Genomic DNA, 19,297 nt, shown 5'->3' on the forward strand with positions numbered 1-19,297 from the left:
AACGGACGCTGGGAGGGGCGGGCGGGCGGTCCGGTGGCGCCCGCCCACGCCCGCAATGGCTGGGTATAGCAGGAAGGGGCGGGGCTCAGGGCCCCTGGACGCGCGGAGGCCGACGCCGCAGGGGAGCGGGACTCGAGTGAGGGGCTGGCCCAGGGCTCCTGGAGGCGCGGAAGCCGTGCCGGAGGAGGCAGGGCCCGAGTGAGGGGCGGGGCCCAGTGGGTCCTTGAAGCTTGGAAACCTTCGTCGGAGAGGGCGGGGTTCGGGTGCAGGGCGGGGCTCAGGACTACTGGAGGCGCGGAAGCCGATCCGGAGGGGGCGGGGCTCGAGTGAGGGGCAAGGCTCAAGGATCTTCGTAGCGGCCTATCCCAGGACGGCAAGGGGGCGGGATTCGAGTGAGGGGCGGAGTTTAGAGCCCTGGCGGCGCCGTAGTGGGCGCGGAAGGGGCGGGGCCTAGCGGGAAGGGGGCAGGGCTCGCCGAGGGGCGGGGTTTAGAGCCCCCGAGTCTACACCGCCGAAGCCGGGGGACGGGCCTAGCCAAAAGGGGCGGGCGAGGACGGCCCGCGGGCGGCGGTCACTGGAAAGGCTGTACTGGGCGGCTGACCGAGGGGCTGACGCGCGGAGGGGTAGACAGCTGGGGACTGCGGGCGGCGCTGTGTCCGTCGCCATGACAGGTGGGCACGGGGCTGGCTGGGCGGCAGGGATGCGGGCGCCCTGGATGGGTGGCCCGGCCGGAGGGTCCGGCTGTCTTGCGAGTTGCCTGCAGGCCGCGCCTGGGCTGCGGGGGCCGAGTGACCTTGGCCCGTCAGCTGCCGGTGGTGCGCGGGTGCACCCCTGCGAGGTGGTGGGTGTCCCGGGCTTCTGCCCGGCGGGGCCGTGCCAGCCGAGGCGGGGTGGGGCACGATGGGTGGTGGCCAGGTGCGGGGCCTGAAAAGGGCGGGGGCGACAAGACAGCTCCAGGGTGGGGCTGCACAGCCAGGGTCTGGGCTCGGCCACTGCCAGTCTGTGTGTTGGGAGGTGTCCCGTGGTGGGGAATTTGGTATGAAAGAGTAGGAGGTGGTAGAAATGACAACAGAGAGAATTCACAGCGGTCCTGCTATGATTCTGGTCACGGAAACAACGCTCCATCCTTGCAACCACCCCAACGACCTCGCAGCACAGGCGATGCATTCCTCGGCTGCATGTGGTTCCTGTGGGACTCTTGGAGCCTCCCAGACTCTTTTGGGGGTCCACGACGGTCTTGCCCGTGTTTAGGCCTAAGGGAATCGGAGACAACGACTGGACCCTCCAGTGTTGTTGTGCTCCACACTAGTGGCCCCAGCCCAGCCTTCCTCCCCAGGGCCTCTCTGGGGACCTGCCCACCATCCTCCTGATCCCAAACAGGGTGACCCTGCTCTGTGGACCTTCCCCTGTTGGAGAAACCCCATGAGGGTGATGGGCTGGTAAGGGACCCCATGGCAGCCCGGTCAGGGAGTATGGGGGTTCCCAGAAGCTGTACTTCATTCTCACTGTTCGGCTTCATGGAGCAGAATTGGCTCAGGGGCTCAGGTTGGCCCCAGAAGTCCCTAGTCCTCTCTCAGTGCTCTCACTTGAGCCTCAGCCTAGGTCCTGCACACACATAGGATCTCATGGGCTGGAAACTGACGACTTCCAGGACACCAGGTCAGAAGAGACTTCCAGCCTAGGCCACAAGAGACCCCCCAGCTGCCACCTGCTCCCCTTTGTCCTCCCTTCTAACCCTTCTTATTTGTGGCTCTCATATCTGAGCACTTACTGTGCATTGGACCCTATGTTGGGTGATTCCTGTCTGAAAATGATCAGATGGGGACCGGGCGCCGTTGCTCACGCCTGTAATCGCAGCATTTTGGGAGGCCCAGGCGAGCGGATCACAAAGTCAGGAGATCGAGACCATCCTGGCTAACATGGTGAAACCCCGTCTCTGCTAAAAATACAAAAAATTAGCCGGGCGTGGTAGCGGGCACCTGTAGTCCCAGCTACTGGGAAGGCTGAGGCAGGAGAATTTCTTGAACCCAGGAGGCGGAGCTTGCAGTGAGCCGAGATGGCGCCACTGCACTCCGGCCTGGAGGACAGAACAAGACTCCGTCTCAAAAAAGAAAAAAAAAGAAAGAAAATGATCAGATGGGGACACGTGGAGTATCTTGTCTGTGTACAGATGGGGAAACAAAGTCAAATTGTGCCCTGCCCACGCTGGAATTCCTTAACTCCCTTCGTGAGTTCATCAGAATGCGTGGGACACAACTCAGAGCTATGCTGGTCTCCAGGGAGCCCTGTCCCAGGGACTAGGTATTGGCAGAGCCTGAGGCCTTGCTGTCCATTGAGGAGCCTTCCTGCACAAAGGGACCCTGTCCCTTGCTCTCTGTCAGGGAAGCTTCCTTGCATAAGGGGACGCTGGAGCTGGGAGATCACGTCAGGCAGGGGTCCCTGAAGGCTCTGATTGTAGGCCTCACCTTTTCCAATGTGTGCTTCCTACCTGCTGGGTCTACTCACTGGGCCTGGAGACATTCCCTCACAAGCCTTAGTCTTTGGCATGGAGAGCCAAGGCCCATGGAGCACAGCTCTGGGAGGGTCATATGAACAGCCCTGCAAGGCTGCAGACCCGTAGTCCCAGGCTCACCACCTCCCTGCACCAACTGGGGTCCTGCGTCGCGCCAGCCCTCGCTGCAAGCAGCGCATGTGAGCCAGTGCCTGCAGAACGCTGAGGAGGTGTCTGCGTGGGGCAGGTGCTTGACAAGTTACCCCCCTGGGCTGTGCCAGCGAGTGAGCAGTTTTAGTTGGGCTGAGCACTGAGACAAGGGGGCTCCTGGAAGAAATATGGGAGGGGGCTGGGCGCGGTGGCTCAAGCCTGTAATCAATCCCAGCACTTTGGGAGGCTGAGGCGGGCGGATCACGAGGTCAGGAGATTGAGACCATCCTGGCTAACACAGTGAAACCCCGTCTCTACTAAAAATACAAAAAAATTAGCTGGGCATGGTGGTGGGCGCCTGTAGTCCCAGCTACTCAGGAGGCTGAGGCAGGAGAATGGCGTGAACCCGGGAGGCGGAGCTTGCAGTGAGGGGAGATCACACCACTGCACTCCAGCCTGGGGGACAGAGCAAGACTCCGTCTAAAAAAAAAAAAAAAAAGAAATTCGAGAGGGGAGGTTGATGCCCAAGTGTCTGGACTCCAACTGGTTGGGGATGACAGGAACTTCGGAAGCCCTCTTGCACGTAGGATAGCAAGGTGAACATGAATTAACCAGGTGGAAACCGAGGAACAGGTATTCTCAGCCTGGGGCAAGGTTCCCAGACAGGATGGTGCTGTTGGGGACTGCCACGCAGGAAGTCTCATGGGCCTGGAGGGCTGGGTGAGAGTGGGTGGGGCCAGCTCCCATGGGGCCTCGAATGCCAGGCTGAGGGCATCAGTCTGAGCTGATAAGAAGGTTCATGTTGGGGTAATAGAGTGGGGGTCTATAGTGCTGGTGCCAGCTTGGCAAGAAGAAAGGGGATGTAGGGCATGGTGAAGGCTTGCCGGGTCTGTGCCAGAGCAAGCCATCTTCCTTTGTCCTATAAAAACAGTTCAGGGACTTGTTTATCGGGAGCTGGCACTGAGATGGTTTCGTTTCTCGTGCCTTTTCTGGCTTCCAAGTGCTGCGTGTTTGTGTGCACAACTCGCAACCACAGGAAGCACAGAGCCCCCGAGCCGCGGAGCCTGGCTTCAGCCCCCAGATCTTGCGGCCTGTGCCAGCTGACTCATGGCTCATGGTGACTCATGGCTGTGCAGCAGCGGAGGCTCCGCCTGGTTAGCGGCTTGCAGGGCAGGAGGAGGCCGCTACAGGATGCTGGCCACCGTCCACCTACCGTGCTTGCCCTTGGGCCTTGGACCATTCATTGCAGAACTCTTTTTTTTTTTTTTTTTTTTTTGAGACAGAGTCTCACTCTGTCACCCAGGCTGGAGTGCAGTGGCGCTATCTTGACTCACTGCAACCTGTGCCTGCCGGGTTCAAGGAATTCTCCTACCTCAGCCTCCTGAGTAGCTGGGACTACAGGCGTGTGCCACCACGACCAGCTAATTTCTTTTGTATTTTTAGTAGAGATGGGGTTTCACCGTGTTGGCCAGGCTGGTCTTGAACTCCTGACCTCATGATCCACCTGCCTCAGCCTCCCAAAGTGCTGGGATTATAGGCGTGAGCCACCGCATCCGGCCTGCAGAACTCTTTAGTGAGCACCTAACTACTGGATTCTTAGCCAAGTGGGCAGTGCTGGGGAGGACAGCCTTGGGTCTGCTCTTGGTCTCTTGGTCTGGCAGGGAGTAGACTGCTGTCGCTGATTACAGTGAAGTCGCATGTTAATTAGAGAGGCAGAATGTCTGGATGTCAAGAGGTGGTCCTCAACACGGCTGTGCCTGGGCCTGGATCTTGATCTGTCACTTCGTGTCTGGTTGCAGTCTTGGGCAGGTACCTTATCGTCTCACTGTGCCTTAGTTTCCCTATCTGAAAACGGGGCTGGTGGTTGTCCCTATGTTGCAGGGCTGTTGGAAGGATGAAGGTTGTAGGTAGACGCAGGGCTCACAGAGTGCCAGACGTGTGGGATTGTTCTGTGAATCTTGGCTAATTCATCTTAGTTCTTTTAACTAGAGGACTGTAGGCGCTGGACCCAGACCGCCCAGCTGGGCCTGTCCGTGTGGCCTTGGCAGGTCACTTGACGTCCTTGCGCTCAACTTCCTCACCATGGTGGGGCTGCTGGCGGACTCAGTGCAGGTGAGGGCTGACTCAGCCCCCAGCCATCTGCCTCCCTGCGCGGCCCATGGCAAGTGGCTTCAGCCAGATGATAGGGTGGCTGATGGCCTCAATGTGGGCATCACCAGGGACCCTGTGAACCAGGATGGCCCCCCTGTTGTTCTCTGGAGGGCAGGTACCTGTGGGGTTAAGGATGTGTTTGCGGGGTTGCTTGGTGAATGCCAGCCCACACCCCTACACTGTGAGCCCCTGGAGGATGTGGATGGATCTGCCCATCGCTGTGGTCCCCAGCCCGGCGCAGGGCGAGCATGCTGAGATGGGCTGTTCTCACCTGGGCCTGGGTCTGTAGGGTCTGCACAGGGCCCCACAGAGCATGGTTGCTTTTGGGGCGGGTCCACATTCTGGGGGGCAGAAAGACCAGCCAGGAGGAAGTGGCAACTGGAAAGAGGCATGAGAAAGTAAAACAGTCTGTTGAGTCTGTGCCTCAAGGAGGAAACCCAAGAGGGGGCCCCGCTATGTCCAACACGATGACACTGTTTTTGTTTTGGTTTTTTCTTTGAGACAGTCTCACTGTTGCCCAGGCTGGAGTGCAGTGGCGCACTCTCGGCTCACTGCAACCTCTGCCTCCCAGGTTAAGCGATTCACCTGCCTCAGTCTCCCTAAGTGCTGGGATGACAGGCGTGAGCCACCACGCTCAGCCTTCGTTTCTTTTTAGCACTGAATAATATTCATTGTATGGATAAACCAGAGTTTATTTATCCATTTACATTTTTTTGTGAGAAAATATACAGAAACAAAATTTACCTTCTTACCCATTTTTCAGTGTACACTTCAGTGATACTAAATACACTCACAATATTGTGCAGTTGTCACCACTGTCCATTTCCAGAGCTTCTTTATCATCCCAAACAGAAATCTGGTACCTATTAAACAATAACTGCCCTTTCTCCTTCTGCTCACACCTCCTGGTAATCCCTATTCTATTTTCTGTCTGTATGAATTTGACTCCTCTAAGTACTTCATATAATTGGAATCATATAATATTTGTCCTTTTGTGCCATGTTTATTGCACTTAGCATAATGTTTTCAAGGTTCATCCATGTTGTGACATCCATGTATCATAATTTCCTTCCTTTTTAGGGCTGAGTAATATTCTGTTGTACATAGGTATATACCACATTTTGATAATTCATTCATCTTCTGGTGAACATTTGCACTATTTCCATCTTTATTTTGAATAGTGCTGCTATGAAAACCAGTGTGCAAGTATCCATTTGAGTTCCTGCATTTATTTATTTATTTATTTATTTATTTATTTATTTAAGACAGAGTCTCACTTTGTTGCCCAGGCTGGAGTGCAGTGTTGTGATCTTGGCTTAGTGCAACCTCTGCCTCCTGGGTTCAAGTGATTCTCATGCCTCAACCCCCTGAATAGCTGGCACTACAGGCGAGTGCCACCATGCCTGGCTAGCTTTTTGTATTTAGTAGAGACGGGGCTTCGCCATGTTGGCCATGCTGGTCTTGAGCTCCTGACCTCAGGTGATCTGCCCAGCTTGGCCTCCCAAAGTGCTGGGATGACAGGCATGAGCCACCACCCCCGACTGAGTTCCTGCTTTTTGTTGTCTAAGGTATATACCTAGAAGAATTTCTGGATCACATGGTAATTCTTTTTTTTTTTTTTTTTTGAGACAGAGTCTCACCGTTGCCCAGGCTGGAGTACAGTGGTGCAATCTCAGTTCACTGCAACCTCTGCCGCCCAGGTTGAAGCGATTCTCCTGCCTCAGCCTCCCAAGTGGCTGGGATTACAGGCGCCTGCCATCCCACCTGGCTAATTTTTGTATTTTTAGTAGAGACCGGGTTTCACCATGTTAGCCAGGATGGTCTCGCTCTCCTGACCTCGTGATCTGCCTGCCTCGGCCTCCCAAAGTGCTGGGATTATAGGTGTGAGCCACCGTGCCCAGCCATCATACGATAATTCTATGTTTAGATTTTTGAGGAACTGCCATACTGTTTTTTTCCACAGTGGCTGCACTATTTTACATTTTCAGCAGTAATGCCCATGAGTTTGAATTTCTCCATATCCTCACCAACATTTGTTATATTAATATATAGCTATCCTAATGAGTATGAAGCGATATCTCATTATGATTTTTATTTGAATTTCCTTAATGAGTAATCATGACCATTTTTTCTTTTTCTTTTTCTTGAGACTGAGTCATGCTCTGTTTCCCAGACTGGAGTGCAGTGGCGCAATCTCGGCTCACTGCAACTTCCATCTCCTGGGTTCAAGTGATTCTCTTGCCTCAGCCTCCCAAGTAGTTGGGATTACAGGCACACACCACCATGCCCGGCTAATTATTGTGTTTTTAGTAGAGACAGGGTTTCTCCATGTTGACCAGGTCAGTCTCAAACTCCTGACCTTAGGTGATTTCAGGTGATCTGCCCGCCTCAGCCTCCCAAAGTGCTGGGATTACAGGCGGGAGCCACCGCGCCTGGCCTGATAAGCATTTTTTTGTGTGTTTGATGGCTAGTTGTATATTTTCTTTAGAGACGTGTCTATTCAAGTTCTTTGCTTATTTTTGAATTGGGTTCTTTGTGTCTTTTGCTGTTCAGTTGTAGGAGTTCTTTATAGAGTATGGATACTAATCCCTTATGAGATACATGCTTTGCAAATATTTCTCCCATTTATGTGAATGGTTTTTTCACTCTTTTTTTCCACTCTTTTAATTAAAAATAGGGTTTAATTCTAGACTCTCTTATTCTATGCCAGTGACCCATATGTCTGTCTTTATGATAGTACCACATTGTTTTCATTATTGTATCTTTTTACAGTAAGTTTGGAAAGCAGGAAATATGAGTCCTCCAACCCTGTTTTTTGTTTGTTTGTTTGTTTTTTAAGATTTTTTTTCTTGTTGGCTATACAGGTATTTTGTTTTGAAATTCTATATGAATTTTAGGATGGGTTTTTCTGTTTCTGCAAAAAACACTTGAGATTTTGATAGGGATTGCATTGAATCTGTAGATTGCTTTGGGTAGTGCTTGCAGCAATGTTTTGTGGCTTTCAGTGTACAAGATTTTTGCCTTCTTGATTAAATTTCTTCCTAAGTATTTTATTCTTTTCAATGCTATTATAAATTGAGTCGTTTTCTTAATTTTTGGATTGTTCATTGTTAGTATGTAGAGATGAAATATTTTTGTGTGTTGATTTTATCTCTTGCAACCTTGCTGCATGCTTTTAATTAGCTCTAACTTCAAAGAAAAAGATTTTAGGATTTTCTATATATAAAATCATGTCATCTGTGAACAGAGAAAATATTACTTTTTCCTTTACAATTTGAATGCCTTTTATTCCCTTTTCCTTTTCTTGCCTAATTGCTCTGGTTGGAACTTCCAGTACTATGTTGAATATAAGTGGTAAGAGCAGACATCTTTATCTTGTTCCTGATCTTAAAGAAAAAGCTTTCAGTCTTTCACCATTAAGGTATGATGTTAGCTGTGGGCTTTTCATATAAAAATGTCCTTCAATATATGAGGTGGGATGATTCCAGGAATCCCCTCAAAATCATCTGAGGATGTTCAAATCCCTTATATAAAGTGCTATAATATTTGCACCTACACACATCCTTCCATATATTTTAAATTATCTCTAGGTTACTTATAATACCTAACACAATGTAAATGCTATGTAAATCGTTGTACTGTATTTTTAAAACTTGTATTTTTTGGCTGTAGTCTTATTTTGTATTGCTTTTCCCCAAATATTTTATATCTGCTGTTGATTTAATCCCTGGATATGGAACCTGCAGAGACAGAGTGCCAACTCTATGGCCTTTATCATGTTGATGAAGTTTCCTTCTGTCTTAGTCCATTTTGTGCTGCTATAACAGAACACTTGAAACTAGGGAATTTATAATGAGCAGAAATGTATAGGCTCATGCTTCTAGAGGTTTGGAAGTCCAAGATCAGGGAGCCAGCATCTGGTGAGGGTCTTCTTGCTGTGTTATCCCATGGTGGAAGGCAGAAGGGCTACAGAGAATGAGAGGGATTAAGAGGAAGAAAACAAACCTGAAACTTCAAGCCCTTTTGTAATTGGCATTAATCCATTCATGACGGTAGAGCCCTCATGACCTGTACACCTCCCATTAGGTTCTATCTCTCAGTGCTGTTACTTTGGGGATTAAGTTTCCAATACATGCTTGTTGACACATTCAAACCATACCATCTTCTAGACCTAATTAATTAAATATTTATATCAAGAAAGGATGTTGACATTTATCAAATGCTTTTTCTAAAACAACTGAAATGGCCATGTATTTTTTCCTTCATTCTATTAATGTATATTTCATTGATTGATTTTTGATTTTTACATGTCGAACCATCCTTGTATTCCAGGAACAAATCAATGTATACTTCTTTTAACATGCTGCTGAATTTGATTTGCTGGGTTTTGTTGATTTTTTCCATCAATATTCCTAAGGAGTATTGGTCTGTAGTCTTTTCCATTTTCTTTTTTCTCATAGAGACAAGGTCTTGCTGTATTGCCCAAGTGTGGTCCTGAATTCCTGGCATCAAGTGACTCTCCTGCCTCTCTCTCCCAAAGTGGTTTTCTTTTCTTGAAGCGACTTTGTCTGATTTTGGTATCAGGGTAAAGCTGACCTCACAGAATTAGTTATGAAGTGTTCCCTCCTCTTCAGTTTTTTTTGTAAGTTTGAGAAGGATTGGTATTAGTTCTTTACATTTATGGTAGAATTAACCAGCAAAGCTATCTGGTCCTGAGCTTTTCTTTCTTGAGATATTTTTCATTATTGATTTAATCTTACTAGTTATTGGTTAGATTTTCTATTTCTTCATGGTTTAGTTTTGGTGGATTGTGTTTTTCGGAATGTTTTCATTTCATTTAGGTTATCTAATTTGTTGGTATACAAATGTTCATAGTATTCTCTTACATTCCTTTTTATTTCTGTAAAGTTCATGGTAATGTCCTCACTTTTATTCCTGATACTAGTAATTTGAGTCTTCTCTTATTTTTCTTTGTCAGTCTAGCTAGTTTTGTCATTTTTATTGATATCATCAAAGAATCGACTTTGGTTTTCTTGATTTTTCTCCACTGTTTTTCGATTCTCTATTTCATTTGTCTTCACTCTAATCTTGATTATTTCCCTCCTTCTGTGAGCTTTGGGTTTAGTTTGCTCTTCAAGCTCTCTGGTCTTTAGTTTTTCCTTTTCTCACTCCTTAAAGTGTGATGTTAGGTTACTAAGATTTTTTATTAATATATGCATTTGCAACTATAATTTTCCCTCTCAGCACTGCTTTTGCTGCATCCCTTAGGTTTTGGCGTAGTGTAGGGGGTGTGTGTGTGTGGGTGTGGGTGTGTGTGTGTAGGTGTGTGTTTCCGCTTTTCTCATGTTACTTCCTAATTTCCCTCATGATTTCTCTTTTGACCCATTGGTTTTCTTGTTTGTTTGTTTGTTTGTTTGAGACAGAGTCTCGCTCTGTCATCCAGGCTGGAATGCAGTGGCACGAATTCAGCTCACTACAACCTCCACCTCCCAGGTTCAAGGAATTCTTGTGCCTCAGCCTCCCAGGTAGCTGGGATTACAAGCGTGCACCACCATGCCTGGCTAAGTTTTGTATTTTTAGTAGAGATAGGGTTTTGCCATGTTGGCCAGGCTGGTCCCAAACTCCTGGCCTCAAGTGATCTGCCTGCCTCAGCTTCCCAAAGTGCTGGGATTACAGGTGTGAGCCACCATGACTGGCACCCCACTGGCTATTTAATTTTTACATATTTGTGAATTTTTTAGTTTTCTATTATTGATTTCTAGCTTCATTGTGGGTGGTCAGAAAATATATTTTATATGATTTCAACCTTTTAAAATATATTAAAACTGGTTTTTGTGGCCACAAACTTGTTTTGCGGCCTATCTTGGGGAATGTTTCATGTGCACGTGAGAAAAATATCTATATTGTTGGATGGAGTGTTCTGTGTATGTCTACCAGGTATAATTGGCTTATGGTGTTGTTGAAGTCCTCTATTTCCTCATTTATCTTCTGTCTGGTGGTTCTGTCTCTTACTGAAAGTGGTGTTTTGAAGTCTCCAAATATTATTATAGAGGTATCTATTTCTCCCTTCAACTCTGCCAGTGTTTGCTTCATACATTTTGAAGCTCTGATATTTGGTGCATATATGTTTATAACTGTTGCATATTCTTGATGAATTTATCCTTTTATTAATACATAATATACTTTTTAATCTCTTGTAATAGTTTTTGACTTATAGTCTATTTTGCCTGATGTTAGTATAGTTACCTCATCTCTCTTTTGGTTACTATTTGTATGGGAATTTTTTTAGGTCCTTTCATTTTCAACTTCTTTGTGTCTTTAGATCTGAAGTGAGTCTTTTGTAGACAGCACTTAGTTGTCTCATATTTTAAAAATCCATTCTGCCAATCTATGCCTTTTGATAGGAAAATTTGGCTGGGCGCGGTAGCTCATGCCTATAATCCCAGCACTTTGGGAGGCCAAGGCAGGCAGATCACCTGAGGTCAGGAGTTTGACACCAGCCTGGCCAACATGGTAAAACCCTGTCTCTACTAAAAAAATACAAAAACCACCACGCCCGGCTAGTTTTTTGTATTTTTAGTAGAGACGGGGTTTCACCATGTTAGCCAGGATAGTCTCGATCTCCTGACCTCGTGATCCACCCGCCTCGGCCTCCCAAAGTGCTGGGAGACACAGCGAGACTCCGTCTCAAAAAAAAAAAAAAAAAAAAAAAAAATACAAAAACCAGATGGGCATGGTGGCATACACCTGTAATCCCAGGGAGAATTGCTTGAACCCAGGAGGCAGAGGTTGCAGTGAGCCGAGATTGGGCCTCAGCACTCCAGCCTGGGCAACAGAGCAAGACTCTATCTCAAAAAAAAAAAAAAAAGGAAAGTTTAACCTATTTACATTTGAATTAATTGCTGATAAGGAATGTGTTACTACTGCCATTTTGCTATGTGTTTCCTGTATGTCTTGTAGCTTTTTTGACCCTCATTTATTCTATTACTGCCTTCTTTTGTGTTTTGTTCACTTTTTATAGCAACACATTTAGATTCCCTTCTCATTTTCCTCTGTGTTATGTTCTATAAATATTTCCTTTGTGAACATGGGGAAACAGGACAAGCTGCCACAAGTATGTAAGGTGATGCACATGTTCAGTCCCTGTGGGGATCCTGTGTGCCATCCTCTCCATGCCCTCCTGTCGTCACTCCACTGCTCAGCCTTAAAGATCTGTCATTCTAAGAAACATTCTTAATGGAAAAGTGGTACAATGATATTTTAATGGTGATTCTGGAAAAAAAAAAAAAAAGGCAAATGAAAAGCATTTCTAGCCCTCTGGGAGAACTCACTGGTTTACTGTTGGTAGAAGCTTCTTAAGGCCTTTCAGACACACTGTGTCCCATCGTGATCCCAGCACGGGCCACCCTGAGCCCTGTGTCCCTGTATCTGTGCCAGTGTGAAGATCTGCAGAGCCCACGTCTGAGCATTCTTGATCTCGAACTCCTGAGCTCAAGTGATCTGCCCACCTTGGCCTCCCAAAATGTTGGTGTTACAAGGGTGAGCCATCGCACCTGGTCTGAGCCACCATGCCTGGCCCTGGGCATTCTGAGCCACCTGTGCCACCCTAGGCCCCAGCTATTTCCTGATGGCCCTGCAGGTGGCCCATGAAAAGTAGATTCTTAGCCCCTCTGAGTTTGATTTCTGTGGCGAGCTCTGTGAAAGTGGGTTTCCAGCACAACCCTTCACTTCCATCTTCTGGTGGGGCAGGTTGGCAGCAGGCAGGTTGGCAGGCCAGGGGCAGCTCTCAGCTGTGCAGTGCACACCACACGGGCTGGGATGGCTGTGATTCTGCGGGTGCACCCTCTTGGTGGGCACCCACTTTGGGGGTGATGCCCTCCTGTGGTGTCAGTACAAGGCTGTCGTCTCTGGTCCCCTTGGGCTGTGCTGGCTCATGCCCCTGTGCTGTCTGTTTTAGATCAGACGTATTGTGACCGCCTGGTGCAGGACACGCCTTTCCTGACAGGCCACGGGCGCTTGAGTGAGCAGCAGGTGGACAGGATCATCCTCCAGCTGAACCGCTACTACCCACAGATCCTTACCAACAAGGAGGCGGAAAAGGTGCTGAGGAGGTGAGGGGGGTGCCCGAGACACTGCTCAGTTTCCCTTCCCTTCTGGGCTGGGAGAAGCTGGTGACCAGCCCTGGGTCATTCTCTCACGGGAATGACACACTAGGTATGTCAGGATTCAGAGGTGACATATCTGGACCTGGCTCCTAAGGCTGCCTGAGCTACAAACTGACCCTTTGGGGCCCTTTGGACCAAACAAGCCCAGAACGTCAGCTCTCTGTGCCTCAGTTTCTTCCTATGTCATTGGGTATGCTGTCCCCGAGTTGCTGGGAGATTATAGGAGATAACGTGACAATACATGAAGCACATGACAGTATAAGACTTGGAGGGAGGCAAGAAAGAGGGCGAGAGGGAGGGGTGAGGAGGGCAGAGGCAGAGGGAGAGCTGAAGTGGGATGGGGAACAGATAGTCCTGGCCCACCCTAGTGCCATAGTGCTTTGCATTCTGCATCTTCTGAAGGTTCAAAGTGGGCAAACAATTGCTTCCTTTTCTCTAATTTCTATGTTACTGTACGCGGCTGGAAAGCCCAGCATGTCACAGGTAGGCAACCGAGCTTCTAGGAAGGCAGATGCTGACCCACCCCATGGCCGTGCCACCGTCTGCCCCTCTCAGCAGTGCTGAGCGGGCTGGTCCCCTCGGAACCCCAGCTTCCCCATGTGTGAAGCAGACGCTGAGAGCCCTGCCTGGCAGGTGTGGTGTGGACTGACTGAGCTGAGCCGGGTAAACGCCTGCCCGAGAGCCCTTATCACCAGATGGCCCTGCAGCCCTGTGGGCACCGCGCCCATCACCCCATCTCACAGAGGTGATCCCAAGGCCCAAGAGGCAGCCGCTTGCCCGGGGCCGCTCATCTCAGGAGTGCCAGGCCATGTCCTGAGTTCATCCTATTGTTTGGGAAAGTGCCCAGGGCCGGTGGCTGTTGCTCTGTCACATGGCCCTGGCCTCTCAGAGCTGCAGAGCTGGAAACAGCAGGGTGGCTCTGCTGGAGATGGCATTTAAGATGCAATTCCTGGGCTCTGTCTTGGGAGGTCTGTCCTGCCCCATCACCCCAGTGCCAGGTGGCCCTGAGGGGACATTGGATGAGTTAGCCACACCCTGCCGACCCTGCCCACATCTGTGGCTCTGGCGCCCGCACTGAGCCACCTGTTCCTTAACAGCTATCACCAAGACCAGAGGGATGGGCAGTGAGTGCCAGAGACCCCTAGGCCTTCGGGGTACAGGTCCTGCCAGCCTCCTTCCCCTCTGGGTGACCCCAATTGAGTCCCTTCTCTTGGAGCTGTCATTTCCTCACGTGGCAGGGGGTCATGATGCAGGGCTATCCTTAGGGTTGGGGCATCTCCTGGCACAATGAGGTTGGCCCACAACAGAACACAAGTCAACACGGGCCCTGCTACTGGCTCAGGTGCTTCTTCCATTGTGAAGGTGATACAGTAATTTTAAAAGTTAGGAGCTCAAATCCATCTCTTATTATTGTAATTGAAGTCTAATGCATGTTCACTTTTAGAAAGTTTAGAAAGTTTCGGATGTTTATACAAGAAAAACCACATATTCCTTCCTCACAGACACCATAGCTTCTGCCACCCATCTGGCTGTCATTTCCACACTGCCATGGTTTTACTCGTTTCCTGTGGCCATGTAGAATGGTATGCTGCCACCAGGTGGCAGCACTGGGCCACAGACTCCGGGTCCTGGCGGTCAAGGCCCAGTGGCCTGTCCACTGACCTTGAGAACCACACATTTCTCTGTCAGACACATCAAAAGAGCCAATACTTTTGTCACTCTTTTCTTTTTTTTTTGAGATGGAGTCTGTCACCCAGGCTGGAGTGCAGTGGCGTGATCTCGGCTCAGTGCAACCTCTGCCTCCCAGTTTCCAGTGATCCTCTGGCCTCAGCCTCCCAAGTAGCTGGGATTAAACATGCACCACCATGCCTGGCTAATTTTGTGTACTCTTAGTAGAGATGGGGTTTCGCCATGTTGGCCAGGCTGGTGTCAAACTCCTGACCTCGAGCTCCTGATCTGCCTGCCTCAGCCTCCCAAAGTGCTGGGATTACAGGCATGAGCCATCGCGCTCAGCTTCAACTTATTTTTTAAAAACTTGAATCACATTCCTGTAGACTGCAAAATAACAGAAGTTAGCACTTATACCTCACTTCATTAATTCCCTGTCATAGCCTACCATGAGGGTTCATTATCCCCTTTTTACAAATGAAGAAACCAAGTCTCAGAGGGGTGGAGTAGCTGGCTGAGGTCACACAGGAAGCCACACTATGTCCTAACACTTGGAATGATGTCACCAGCCCTGTGCTTTCTTCTTTTTTTTTTTTCTTTTTTTTTTTGAGACAGAGTCTTGCTCTGTTGCCCAGGCTGGAGTGCAGTGGCGCGATGTCAGCTCACTGCAAGCTCCGCCTCCCAGGTTCACACCATTCTCCTGCCTCAGCCTCCCGAGTAGCCGGGACTACAGGCGCCCGCCACCACACCTGGCTAATTTTTTTGTATTTTTTAGTAGAGACGGGGTTTCACCGTGTTAGCCAGGATGGTCTCGATCTCCTGACCTCGTGATCCGCCTGCCTTGGCCTCCCAAAGTGCTGGGATTACAGGCGTGAGCCACCGTGCCCAGCCAGCCCTGTGATTTCTTTGTGACCGCTCCCGGCCTGTTTCCCAACCTCCCACCCCACAGGGAGTATGAGGAGTAGCAGTGATGCCTGTGACAGAGGCAATGCCAGGCACTATGTGGTGTGGGTAAGGGGCAGGGTGTCACAGGAGCTGCCATCCAGCAGGTGTCCTGACACTCAATGGGGAAGCTGAGGCTGGGGGCCTGACCTTGGTGCCCTGCCCTGACCCACAGCCAGCCCCCCTGGCCTGATCTTCCCTGGCCTGATCTTCCCTTATACCCTCAGTTCCGGAACCCCAAGGCGTCCTTGCGTGTGCGGCTCTGTGACCTCCTGAGCCACCTGCAGCGGAGCGGCGAGCGGGACTGCCAGGAGTTCTACCGAGCCCTGTATATCCATGCCCAGCCCCTGCACAGCTGCCTGCCCAGCCGCCACGCTCTGCGTAAGTTCCACGTCCCCAACCATGTATGCTTGGTGCCGGCCCAGGGAGGGCACCCCAGCCTGCTGCTGATGCCATGGATGTTCTCCGTGACCTCCCAAGTCTGCTGCAGCCCAGGCCTGGCATCCCCTCTCGCCTCAGCCCTTCCCCAGAGGCCACCCTCAGCCCCGAGGGGAGAGTGTGGCAGGCACAGGCAGTGCAGATGTTGGTCTCTGTCTCCCACTTTCTCCATCTCTCTCTGTCATGGCAGTTTTCACACAGAAGGGGGCATCTTGTGCGTCCTCTCTTGCCCTTCCTTTTCTAGCCTCATTCCAGGGGGATCCCTTCCTGTCTGTGTGGACAGCAGCCTTGTTCCCACAGCTGCATAGCGCTCCTAGGCAGTCCCCGCTGGAATTACCCAACCCCATGATGAACCCTTTCATTGCCGTGATCTGCACACGTGTGGGGGTTTCCATAGGGCGTGGTCAGGCCCGGATGGCTGGTCCGAAGCACATGCATTTCAGCTCTGAGGCTCCTGTCCTCAGGCAGTGTGCGCTCAGGCCCCGGGAGTCATGTGGATGCCAGTAGCCTGGGCCCACAGAGCTGCCGGGACGTTCAGGGCGCCTCGAGGTGAAGACGGCAACTCTGATCTGGCGCCTCTGTGGTCAGGGCCCTAGGAGGAGGGGCTACCGCCCCGTGGCCCTCAAGCAACAGGACAGAGACCAGAGGGACTGGGTGGCTCACCCCAGGCTACTGGGCTGGGGGTCTCTGAGCCCCCGGAGGCCTCCCCAGGCCTCACAGGACACAGTGCAGATGGTGGGCAGGGAGAGCTCGAGGGGAGGCCCAGCCCTGCAGGAGGGACTGGCTCTCCCTCCCGAGCCACGAGTATGCCACGGGGGGCTTTCAAAACCAGGCAGGGCCCAGCCTCGGCCCCACTGGAGGTGGAGCACCTTCTGTGGCTCCCGCGTGCCTTTAGGCCCGTCCAGCAGGTCTCAGGCTGGATAACCTCCGGGGGAGGCCTGGGCAGAAAGCTTCTGGCCCAGCTGCACCCAGTGAGGCAGCCACCAGGCCGACAGCAGCCACGCTGTCCACAGCAATGTTCATGCCGCGTTTGGTGCCTGTGGCCACCAGGGTACAATGACCTTCCCCATGCCTGTGGCACTTGAAGTCACAGCAGCTGGACCACCGGAGAAGACCCAGACTGTGCATAGTTCCCTGAGGAGGGTTGGTCTCGGGTACCACGGCCTGGTCTGGCCTGGCGGCCCCAGGAGGCGGCAGTGGCCTTGGGCTTCCTACGGGGTGACGACCTTGCTCTCCGGCCCTGCCCATTGACTAACCATGCTCTGTGGTTTTGTTTCTAGAGAACTCAGATTGCACACAGCTAGACTCGGGCAGCCAGAGCGGCGAGCTGAGTGACAGGGGTAACACCTCCCTGCTGCCCTCCCTCTCTCTCCCTCTCTTTCCCTCTCTCTTTACCCTCCCCAGGGCTCCATCTCCGCCTCAGGGGCTTCTCCACCCCAAGTGTGGCTCCATTCCTGGCCTTCTGTTGGTGACAGACCCCCTAAGGTGCTCGCTTGGGGGCTCTTCAGGCAGCACCTCAGCCTGGCACCCCCTCCCCTGCGCAGCCCCCGAGCCTCAGGACCCCACCCCTCTGAGGCCCAGGGGAGCCCTGTTCACGCTGGTGTCTCCCCAGGACCCATGAGCTTCCTGGCTGGTCTGGGCCTTGCTGTGGGACTGGCCCTGCTCCTGTACTGCTATCCACCAGGTGGGTGCAGGTGGACCCTCACAGGGCTGGGCCTGCTTCCCCTCTGCCACCAAGCCAGGGCCCCAGACCCTGCCCAATTTGGGACCCCTTGGCCTCTCCACACCTCAGTGTCCACACTTGAGCAGTGGGATGGTGTCACCTTGCAGGGCTCATGAGAAATGGGATGTAAGGAGGCTCCCAGCGTCCACTGGCTCCTGCCACCCTTGGGAACCAGAAAATGATGACCCCTAGCGGGAGGAGGGGTGCAGCCAGGACTCTGGGTGTTACAAAGCCCTGCCACACCTGTGGCCTTGAGCCATGTGGGGCCCTTGAGCAGGTCACGTGCCCCAGGGCCTTGGGTCTCTCCACCAGCCACAGGCCTGATGCATAGGAGCCTCCCAGGGCCCGTCTACTGGCGCCCAGCCTGGCCTGCCCCGTCTCCCTTTTCTGTGATGCCTGAGTTTGTCGTGCTGGGAGGCCTACTGGGCGCGAGGACACAGGCACACATGGCAAGACTCAAGGCCCCTGGGTCACTTGGGTGGGAGCTGGGGGCTCTGGAATCTGCCCTAATTCTTGTCTTTTCAACTCAAGCCAAGACCATGACCGGGAGGGAGCACCCTGCCCCAGTGCCCGCTCCCCCCCACCCCCGTGGGAGGGAGGGAAACACAGAATTCACCTCTGGGACTGGCTCGTGAGCTTTTGCCTCCCCTTTTGTCTTCTAGACCCCAAGGGCCTGCCAGGGACCCGGCGCGTCCTCGGCTTCTCGCCTGTCATCATCGACAGACATGTCAGCCGCTACCTGCTGGCCTTCCTGGCAGATGACCTAGGGGGGCTCTGACAGACCCCGGACCCAGGGCCTCACCCGCCACTCAACCAAAGAGTCCTCCAGCCGACCCGTCAAGGGGACTGCTGCTTCTTTTTCTAAATGCTTATTTTTCATTATTTATAATTTGTGTAAAAAACACACCTCCGGCCGGGCACGGTGGCTCAAGCCTGTAATCCCAGCACTTTGGGAGGCCAAGGCGGGTGGATCACGAGGTCAGGAGACCGAGACCATCCTGGCTAACACGGTGAAACCCCGTCTGTACTGAAAATACAAAAAATTAGCCGGGCGTGGTGGCGGCGCCTGTAGTCCCAGCTACTCGGGAGGCTGAGGCAGGAGAATGGCAGGAACCCGGGAGGCTGAGCTTGCAGTGAGCTGAGATCCGGCCACTACACTCCAGCCTGGGCGACAGAGCAAGACTCCGTCTCAAAAAAACAAAAAAAAAAACAAAAAACACCTTCATCTTACCAGGTGCTGACCATATTAAATGTTCAAGTTCCCTCAGCCTGCCTCGTTCCTCAGTCTCAGGAGGGCTTCAGACATGACGGTAGCTATGGCTGCTTCAGCTGGGACTGGCCCTGGTGTTCCTGGCATCTCCACATCCAGCTGCTGGCACAGACCCCCAGACAGGACACCCCCAACATGGGTTCACCTGCCTCGGATAAGCCCCCGGGCGCTGCCTCCCCACCTCAGATGTCCCCCACACTGCCCCCTCCTCCCACCTTGTGTGCCTCTCTCTGTCACACACACACACACTCTCTCTCTCTCTCTCTCTCTCTCTCTCTCTCTCTCTCTCTCTCTCTGGC

The 19,297-nt window shown here is 51.7% G+C and overlaps 1 protein-coding gene across 7 annotated transcripts; it reads left to right on the plus strand.

Annotated features, from left to right (window-relative positions):
- Nucleotides 1–499: 499 nt before the first annotated feature.
- Nucleotides 500–18,995, plus strand: CARD19 (caspase recruitment domain family member 19). Of its 7 annotated transcripts, XM_005582265.4 has the most exons (6): nt 500–671; nt 12,750–12,892; nt 15,795–15,948; nt 17,286–17,345; nt 17,618–17,689; nt 18,391–18,995. In XM_005582265.4, the coding sequence occupies exons 1-6, from the start codon at nt 665–667 to the stop codon at nt 18,504–18,506; spliced, it is 552 nt and encodes a 183-aa protein (XP_005582322.1). In that variant the 5' UTR covers nt 500–664; the 3' UTR covers nt 18,507–18,995. The 7 variants fall into 7 exon arrangements, 5 of the variants coding, with proteins under 5 accessions (XP_005582322.1, XP_045228906.1, XP_015292075.1 ...); XR_012424909.1 differs by having other exon boundaries at nt 17,286–17,689; XR_012424910.1 differs by lacking the exon at nt 17,286–17,345 and having other exon boundaries at nt 17,410–17,689.
- Nucleotides 18,996–19,297: the final 302 nt, after the last annotated feature.

Source organism: Macaca fascicularis, chromosome 15, assembly GCF_037993035.2.
Source record: "Macaca fascicularis isolate 582-1 chromosome 15, T2T-MFA8v1.1".
NCBI lineage: Eukaryota > Metazoa > Chordata > Mammalia > Primates > Cercopithecidae > Macaca > Macaca fascicularis.